This window comes from Nansenia antarctica, assembly GCF_963989245.1.
Source record: "Nansenia antarctica genome assembly, chromosome: 3".
NCBI classification, from domain to species: domain Eukaryota; kingdom Metazoa; phylum Chordata; class Actinopteri; order Argentiniformes; family Microstomatidae; genus Nansenia; species Nansenia antarctica.
The window spans coordinates 13,307,855-13,317,854 of NC_137688.1; the positions used below are offsets into that span (position 1 = coordinate 13,307,855).

The following is a 10,000-nucleotide window of genomic DNA, read 5'->3' on the forward strand; positions in this document are numbered from 1 at the left end:
ACGGGGCCTGGAAGCCTCTACGCAGACACCAGAGCCTGGTCGAGAGACACACACCCTCCGCACACACAACCTGGGGACAGGTACACCCTTACCCTTAAAACCCGAAGCATTTGTGGGTCAAACTTCAGGTCATAGCAGTGAAAGCTACTCAGCTCCACTCACACACACACAGTGGTTCAATGTCCTGCTGTCCTCACATCCTGCTGTGTTCTGTCTGTCCAGCAGGGGGAGGAAGAGGAGTTTATCGGTACGGAGAGGGTGAGAGCTGGCCTCAGCCGATCTCATACAGGTACAGAGCACAGCTGTACACCTTACACACCAGGGGAGGAGGGTGGAGGTAGAAATATCAGAGGACGGAGGCTCATTGTAGTGACGCACGGAACGGAATGAGGAACGGTATCGACACACGCGTGGAATGGAATCCGTCCCGTGCATTACGACGAGCCCGTCCTCCGCTGCCTTCCCCCCGCCAGCCTCCCCCGTCACAGAAGACGCTCTGTTCTCCTCAGCGTGTCTCCCTCCCTCCTCTCACCCCCGGCCTCTTCTCTTCTCTCACCTCCCCCCCTCCCCCCCTAGTCGTGGGTTCCAGCCCCAGACCTCTCTTCCTGGACGTCCCAGACCCAGACACGGTCCACCCAGACCCAGGGACCCGGGAGACAGACCTCCCAGAGCCTCAGGTCTCCCACCACCCGGGCCCGGCGGGGCCAGTCTACTACCCAGGAGGACCGCCACCGCCACCAGTGGACCCAGAAGCCCCAGCGGTGGAGGAGGAGGCCCAGCAGCAGCAGCAGCAGCCCCCCTCTGCCCCCAGAGTCACTCAGAGCAGAGTCATTAAGAAACTCAGCTTCGCTCTGGAGAACGAGAGACAGACGTAGAGGGGGAGAGGGGGAGAGAGAGAGAGAGAGAGACGGAGAGACGCTCTGTTTCAGCAGAACGATACAACAGCTCCATCTATTCATCTTTCCTCTTTATCATAGGGGCTATAGTTTTAGTAGTATGTGTGTGTGTGTGTGTGTGTGTGTGTGTGTGTGTGTGTGTGTGTGTGTGTGTGTGTGTGTGTGTGTGTGTGTGTGTGTGTGTACAGGTAGGTCCATATATATTTGGACAGTGAATTGTTGTTATTTTAGCTGTTTACCAAAACATCTTCAAGTTACAGTTATAGAATGAATATGGGCTTAAAGTGCAGACTCTCTACTTTAGGGTAAGGGTATTCACATCCAAATTGAAGGAAGGGTTTAGGAATTACAGCTCTCTTTTTCAAGGGACCAAAAGTCATTGGACAATTGACTCAAAAGCTGTTTCATGAGGCTCTGTGTTGGCTATTCCTTCATTATTTCTTTATCAATTAAGCAGGTAAAACGTCTAAATTGATTCCAAGTGTAGCATTTGCATTTGGAAGCTGTTGCTGTATACGCACAACATGCAGTCAACAGAGCTATCAATGCAAGTGAAACAGGCCATCCTTGCAAAAACAACCAAAAAATCAGTCAGAGAGATAGCCGCGAACATTAGGAGTGGCTAAATTAACAGTTTGGTACATTCTGAGAAAAAAAGAACGCCCTGGTGAGGTCGGCACCACAAAAAGGTCTGGATGTCCGTGGAAGACAACAGTGGTAGATGATCACAGGATCCTTTAAACATCCAGCCAAGGGAAGAACAGTCTCCAGGAGGTAGGCATTATCCAAGTCTACCATAAAGAGAAGACTTCACACATAACAAACAAATACAGAGAAAGGCCAGATTAAACTTCTGACCAAAAAACACCTAAAAAAGCCAGTCCAGTTCTGGAACAGATCAACCTGTACCAGAATGATGGGAATAAAAAAGTATGGAGAAGGCATACCACATAATCTCTAAAACTTATGGAGGCAGTGTGATGGCATGGGCATGCATGGCTTCCAATGGCACTGGGTCACTAGTGTTTATTGATGATGTGACAGACGACAGACGCAGACAGATGAATTCTGAAGTGTTTAGGGATATACGGTCAGATTCAGACAATTTCAGCAAAGTTGATTGGATGGCGCTTCACAATACAGATGGACAAAACATACTGCCTAAGCAGGAGTTTTTTAAGGCATAGAAGTGGAATATTCTGCAATGGCCGAGTCAATCACCTGATCTCAACCCGATCGAGCATGCATTTCACTTGCTGAAGACAAAACTAAAGGAAGAAAGACCCACAAACAAACAACAACTGAAGCTGCAGTAAAGACCTGGCAAAGCATCACAAAGGAGGAAACCCAGCATTTGGTGATGTCCATGGGTTCCAGACTTCAGTCAGTCATTGCCTGCATAGAATTCTCGACAAAGTATTAAATTAAAATATTATGTTAATTTGTCCAATTACATTTGAGCTCCTGAAAATAGGGGACTGTGTATAAAAATGGCTGCAATTCCTCAACGTTTCACAATATTTTTGTTTAACCCCTTGAATTACAGCTGAAAGTCTGCACTTCAATTGCATCTTGATTGTTTCATTTCAAATCCATTGTGGTGGCATATAATTATGGAAATTGTGTCACTGTCCAAATATTTCCGGACCTAACTGTATGTGTGTGTATGTGTGTGTGTGTGTGTGTGTGTGTGTGTGTGTGTGTGTGTGTGTGTGTGTGTGTGGTGGGGAGGGTGTGTGTGTGTGTGGGGTGGGGAGGGATTGGGGCCTTTGTGAAAAGGCATTGAGGACATTATCATTGACATAATTCAATAAAAAAACAATGAAATGTGATGAAAGCCAGTGGTATATTCTCCCTCTCTGACAGACTGTCCAACTTACCAGTGGGTGGGTGTCCTCTGTTGCCCCCTCTGGGGGAAGCGTAAGACGGTCATTGACATCTGCGGTCTAATTCATTTCCAGAGTGCCACTGAGGAGATAAATACCTACCGACCGTAAACACACACACGCAGCCCGCATTCCACACACACACCCACACACAAACCCACACACCCACACACCCACACACACACACACACATACACACACACACACACACACACACACACACACACACTAACAAATACACTCACAGCAAGCCCAAATTCCTGTTTGCGACCCCTTACTCTCACACACCCCTACACTTTCTCCCCCGCCCCCCCCCTCACTCTCTCTCTCTGTGTTTACCAAAGCACTCCTCACCAGGGTAACTTAACCAGGATAGGCTTGCTCTGCTTCCTAAAATAGCTGCCAGCCCCCTCTCTCTGTCCCCCTCCATACCTCTCCCCCCGCCCCTGCTGTGCCCCAGGCTACACGGGAGTGTCTGTGTGTGTGTGTGTGTGTGTGTGTGTGTGTGTGTCCAGGGCTCGGGTTGACCAGAGAGGGCTGTGGATCAGAGGAGTTGAAGGCGTAGGAGTGTAAGACACGAGGGTTGAAGGAGCTGAGGGTTAGAGGTAGAGACCTGAATCAGTTGGAGGTATGAGGGTGGGGGTCGCAGCGCTGTTCGGGGGGCTGTTCGGGGGTCTGGGCACCCTCTTTTTCCTGCTGGCCTTCGGGACGGACTATTGGCTGCTGGCCAGTGATGACTGCGGGGGGCTCGGACCGACAACAGTGCAAGTACTGCCAATACCGTATGGGACCAACGTGACAGAGGTATGACACACAGTCGTGCAGACATGCACAACCACACACACAGAAAACAAGAAAAAGGCGTTAACGCACATACACTTTTCCATATTCTTTTACTCATACGTTCCCAGTACACTAAGTACTACTCTCCTATTGGACAACAGTATCTGACTAACTGTCAACAACAGTCAATACTGGACGTATCCAGTTGGTTAACTCATGTCACAGTTCTAAGGAGGTTTATGCAGGGTTGTCATAACTTTGAGTGTATGAACAATTTTATTCATATTCGCTCGACATTTTGGCCCACAAAACTGCTCGAACCAATGAATAATAAGAAAAATACTGCAGCGCAACAAAAACTCTCTCTCTCATTTTCAATGAAGAGTATGGAAAATGTTCCAGTTTATTCAGCACCATCAATCATATCCTGACAGCCGGGTGAGGGGAGAATATCATTCATATGTATTTCATAAGTGTACCTCAGAAACCACGGAAACCACAAACCATAATCAGAACCACGTTTGTTCCTGGCAGCGTTTGGCACCGACAGAACTAAGAACCAGAACCTTCAGCCGCCCGGAACATAGAACCCAGCACACTGTAGCCCAGAAACAAACCTACTGCCTACTGACTCAGAACCAGTACTAAATGATGCACTCCCATCTCTCTCTCTTTCTCTTCCTCTCTCTATATCTGTTCTTCTCTCCAGGGGATGAATGAGGTTGTTCCCTCTCTCTCTCTGCACCATGAGGGGTTCTTCTTGCGGTGTGTGTTCCAGTCGGACCCCTCGGTCCACGCCGCGTGGGCCGTGCTCTTCAGTGGGTAACCTCTCTGTGAAAACACCCTGATGAAGAAGGCTTCCATGCCTCGGTGTTTCATAACCAAGATAAATAATGATCTCTCCACAGAGGCTGAATCGGGGTAAGGCTGGCGGAGGTCGAAATCAGAGGACAGGCTCATTGTAATGCATTCGTCATTCCGCTCCAATGGGGCCGTCTTCCGGTTTCTACCTCCACCAGCCTCCCCAGGGTTGAATACCTATCGAAGTTTCCTTCTTCAAGTTTCAAAGTGAATGACTTGAATGACTCTTACCTCAGTTCCTTCCATTCCTAGCCAACCAACCAGAGTCCAAGTTGTGTATCCGTGGTTACCTCTTCCCCTTGCCTGTGGCTGTGGGCCCGGTGCCCCACCCCATCTATGATGCTACCGCAGGTACAGTCACATCTCACCTGGGGACGGGGACTATTATTATTATTATTATTATTATTATTATTATTATCTCTTCTCTGGTGACACATCCAGCTAGGGGAGGATGTCTCAGTCATAGATATAGAGCCATAGATGATCAGAGTGATTTCTATGATATTCTTGAGGGGTGCATGGATGACGTTGACTGTGTGGAAAAGATTCTTATTGGAGATTTGAACACGGACATGCTCAGAAATGAAGCATCCGTTTTCAAATCCTTCACTAGGTTTTCTGAATTACACGGTCTCCGTCAACAAATTACCAAACCCACTAGGGTGTGTATTTCTACTCAAACCACCATAGATCTCATTCTAACATCGGATGAGTCCAAAATCTCCAAGAGTGGGGTTATTGTATGTGGGCTAAGTGATCATTACATGATCTTTTGCACTCGTAAAAAACAAAAACCCAAGGCTGGCGGTCATAAAACTGTAACCAGTAGATCCCTTAAATCCTATTCTAGTGAGGCCTTAAACCATAAACTGGAGAAGCAAGACTGGTTTGATGAACTAAAATGCACACAGGTTGAAGAGGCATGGCTAGGTTTCAAAACCAAATTCCTAAATATTATTGACAGTATAGCCCCCATGAGAACCACCAGGGTTAAAACCCGATCGGAACCATGGATGAATTCGGACATTCTAAATGCTATGAAAGTCAGAGACCTAAAATGCTCTGAAGTTCAAAAATGCAAATCAAAATTAGTGAAACACTTAAACGAAGATCACAAAACCCACTTTGAGAAAATTAAAAAACAATGCAACAAACTATGCAATCAGGTAATTACCATGACCAAATCTGCTAAGAAAGAATACCTCGATAACAAAATCGAAGAAAACTTAAACAAACCACGTGACCTTTGGAAGCTACTTAATAGCCAACTAGGTTGCAGTCAAAAACTCAAAACCAGGTCTACAAACATCAGCATAAAATCTGGTGATTCTCTCCTTACAGACAAGCTGGATGTGGCTAAGTGCTTAAACACTTTCTTTACAACCATAGCCACTAAATTAGTTAACAACCTACCACCCCACTCAGGGCGTTATGGTGTAGAGCACATCCGTGAGTTCTACAATAAACTGGGTGTACGCAATGATGATTTTAAACTCTCCATGGTGTCAAACGATGAGGTGTTTAAAAAGCTAGGCGCTCTACACTCAGAAAAGGCCACGGGCCATGACAATATTCCAGCCAGATTTCTAAAAGACTCAGCTGCCTCCATTACCCCAATCATCACCCACATAATAAACCTCTCCATCAAACAGGGACACGTCCCCCTTGACTTTAAAATAGCAAGGGTAACCCCACTGTATAAAAAAGGAAGCAAATTAGACCCAGGCAACTACCGACCTGTTTCTATTCTTAATTCCATCTCGAAACTTATGGAAAAAATAGTTTATGAACAGGTCGATAGGTACCTTACCGAAAAAAAGCTGATGTATGAATTTCAATCAGGATTCAGAACATCCCATTCCACTGACACATGCCTTCTCTATTTGAACGACCACATCAACCATGAGGTGGACTCGGGCAAGTACTGCGGCATGGTCATGCTGGACCTCCAGAAGGCCTTCGACACAGTAGATCACCACATATTGTTAGATAAACTGAAAGCAATTGGGTTCGATAGAACATCGGTGAGCTGGATGCAATCATACTTAGAGGGGAGGGAACAGGTGGTTAGTGTGAACGGAACACTGTCCCCCCCCCTCCCAGTGACCTGCGGCGTTCCACAAGGAAGCATTTTGGGACCTTTACTGTTCCTAATATATGTGAATGACATGTCATCAGCATGTGATTGCAATTTGTTCCTGTTCGCGGATGACTCGGCTCTGCTGGTCTCTGACAGGGACATATTGCAGGTGGAAAAAGCGCTAAGCACTGAACTGAGTAGAATCTGCATCTGGCTAGCTGACAATAAACTATCAATACACCTAGGTAAAACTGAAACCATCCTATACGGATCCCCATCTAAACTCAGAAAGGCTGAAAATTTTAAAATAAAAGTGGGTAACATTAATATCACAAGAAAAGAGGATATTACATACCTGGGCTCCATCTTAGAGGCAAATCTTTCCGGAGATAAAATGGCAGCAAAAGTAATCAAAAAAGTGAACCATAGAACTAGATTCTTGTACAGGATATCCTCACTTGTCAGTAAAAACACACTGAGGACCCTATCAGGAGCTCTCATTCAATGTCACTTCGACTATGCCGTAACATCATGGTACTATAGAACCACAAAGGCCCATAAAACAAGACTCCAGACAGCCCAAAATAAACTGGTTAGGCTTCTGCTAGGCCTCAACCCTAGGACACATCTAACCGCTGCTCATTTTTTGAGCCTTGATTGGCTACGAGTAGTTGACAGAGTGCAGCAGCTTGCACTGGGCCTGGTCTTCAAGATACGCTACACCACAAAGACACCCAAGTACCTGTCAACATACTTCCAAAAAGTGAACAACGTCCACACATACAACACCAGAGGAAGCTCCACGAACCACGTTCAACCGCGTTGCACCACAAACAAGGGGTTAAACTCGTTTGCTAACTATGCAGTAAAAATGTGGAACGCCCTTCCTATAATCTTAAAGGAGTGCAAAACAATGCCCACCTTCAAAACCACTCTCAAAAAACATTTACAGGAGGCTGCAATCCGTAACTGGACCCTCTAAATCAAAAATCAGATTAAAAGACCCGAACTACCCACTGTACATACTTTGTGTTTTGTCCCCCGCCCCCACCTGTGGTGTATGTCCCCACCTGTCCTACCCGCTGTACATACCTTATGTTTTGTTGTATTGTTCTTCCCATGATGGATGTGTGTTTATCTTGTAGATAGTAATAGTTATTTGTCTGTATTATCATGTAGATAGTACTAGCTTTTTTTTTGTCTGTCTTACATGTAACGATGAATTGAGAATCAAGGACCCCAATTGAAATAAGCCAGTGGCTTTCTTGGGTTTTTATCCTGTTAGTTGACCTTGTATGTAATATGTACTTTCATGTACCTACTTCTGCAAATCTTCTAATAAAGTTTTCAATCAATCAATCAATGATGGCTGATGTCACAGACACCTTATACAGGAGAATGGAACCATTTTGGCAGCCATCTTACTTAGGTTCAGTTCTACACCAGCTGCTGTCATAAAGAAAGTGTAAGAAATATATTATTATTATGGCAAACAAATATATTGTACTATCTGTGGTCTCAGTGGTGCTGTGGTGTGGTGGAATGATGATGGAGGACAGGTATAACGCTCTCCTCCATTCTGTGTCATCTCTGTAATGTAACAAAGTCGTGCTTCTGAGGTCCTCTATTGACATACAGTGTGTTGTATAGTGTTGTAATGAGGTACAGTGTGTTGTATAGTGTTGTAATGAGGTATAGTGTGTTGTATAGTGTTGTAATGAGGTACAGTGTGTTCTAATGAGGTACAGTGTGTTGTATAGTGTTCTAATGAGGTACAGTGTGTTGTATAGTGTTCTAATGAGGTACAGTGTGTTGTATAGTGTTCTAATGAGGTACAGTGTGTTGTATAATGTTGTAATGAGGTACAGTGTGTTCTAATGAGGTACAGTGTGTTGTATGGTGTTGTAATGAGGTACAGTGTGTTGTATAGTGTTCTAGTGAGGTACAGTGTGTTCATGGTGTTCTGATGATGGTATGTGTGTGTTCCCCCAGTGTTCCGGGGGTTCTGGACTGTGTTGATCATCCTGGGGGTGTTCTGTGCCCTGTCTGGGGCCTTCCTCCTGGTGTGTGCTGTTCCCTTCGCCAGCCCCAAACTGTACAGGCGAGGAGGAATCTTAGTCATCTCTGCTGGTATGTGTGTGTGTGTGTGTGTGTGTGTGAGTGTGTGTGTGTGTGTGAGTGTGTGTGTGTGTGTGTGTGTTGGGTGTGGTGTGTGTGTGTGTGTGTGTGTGTGAGTGTGTGTGTGTGTGCACGTTGGTGCTGTGTGGGTGTGTGCTGTGTGGTGTGTGTGTGTGTGTGTGTGTTTGATGCTGTGTGGGCGGGTGCTGAGAGGTGTGTGTGTGTGTGTGTGTTTTGGATGGGTCCATGTGGATGGGTGCTGAGTGGTGTATTTGTATGTGTGTGCGTGTGTGTGTGTGTGTGTGTGTGTGTGTGTTTTCACTGCTCTCTCTCTCACACATGGCTAAAATAATATAATTCAAGGACATGTTTAAACTGAGCACACTGTGCTGCACTGAACATAACCAGTGAGTGACTATCATGTGGCCATGTACGTAATGTAGAGCCTGGGGTATTAAAGAATGCACACACACACACACACACACACACACACACACCACAAACACACACACACACACATACATAAATACATACACACACACACACACACACACACACACACACACACACATACATAAATACATACACACACACACACACACACACACACACACACACACAGAGTCAGCTGTCCATACCTGTCACATGACAAACACACACACACTATGCAGCAGCAGATGTCGGTCTGAAAGGAGATTTGCAAACATGGGTATGGTGACAACAGTAGAGGCGGGTGGGGGACTGCATTCCTCTGCTGATTCTCATGGCACTGACACACACTCACCCACTGTGTCCACTCCCTCCCTCATCTCTTTCCCTCCCTCCCTCATCTCTTTCCCTCCCTCCTCCCCATTTCTCTCCCTCCCTCCCCCCATCTCTCTCCCTCCCTCCCTCATCTCTTTCCCTCCCTCCTCCCCATTTCTCTCCCTCCCTCCCCCCCATCTCTCTCCCCCCCCCCCCCCCCATCTCTCCCTTCCTCCCCCACATCTCTCTCCCTCCCTCCCTCCTCCCCATTTCTCCCCCCCCCCCATCTCTCTCTCTCTCTGGGCTGCAGCCTGCCTGTTCCTCTGCCTGGTGGTGTTGTACGTCCTGTGGGTGGAGCTGGTGGATGTGCAGAGGTATGTTCTCCAGGAGAGGGGCGAGGCGTGCCCCCACGCCGAGGTCAAGGTGCTCTACGGCTGGTCATTCATGCTGGCGGCAGCCGGCGTCCCTCTGGAGCTGCTCTCTGGGCTGCTCTTCGTGGTGGTTGGTAGAGCACTACACTGCAGCCAGTGAGCCAGCCATCTGGGCGAGGAGACAGGAGGACTGCCATGGATCCTGGTGCCATACAGTGCCATTATTGTGTGTGATTGTTAAAGTGAATGCTGGCTGGGGGG

The 10,000-nt window shown here is 46.8% G+C and overlaps 2 protein-coding genes across 2 annotated transcripts in view; both read left to right on the top strand.

The window, feature by feature from the left end:
• The window catches only part of LOC308153748 (sodium/hydrogen exchanger 2-like), a gene marked incomplete at both ends in the record, with an annotated part of 22,235 nt that extends 19,342 nt beyond the window's left edge, over positions 1-2,893 (top strand). Inside the window, 4 exons of the mRNA XM_080526941.1 lie at positions 1-80; positions 223-289; positions 577-773; positions 2,816-2,893. The exon at positions 1-80 is cut by the window's left edge and continues 49 nt beyond it. Of these exons, the coding sequence (XP_080383067.1) occupies positions 1-80; positions 223-289; positions 577-773; positions 2,816-2,893 (422 nt within the window). The remainder of the gene's footprint in view (positions 81-222; positions 290-576; positions 774-2,815) is intronic.
• A 519-nt stretch (positions 2,894-3,412) lies between these two features.
• LOC308153749 (transmembrane protein 182-like) lies at positions 3,413-9,899 on the top strand (the record flags this gene model as incomplete). Its single annotated transcript, XM_080526942.1, has 5 exons — positions 3,413-3,550; positions 4,275-4,383; positions 4,679-4,777; positions 8,499-8,636; positions 9,679-9,899. 5 exons carry the CDS (start codon positions 3,413-3,415, stop codon positions 9,897-9,899), a joined length of 705 nt encoding a protein of 234 aa, XP_080383068.1.
• Between the last annotated feature and the right edge of the window lie 101 nt (positions 9,900-10,000).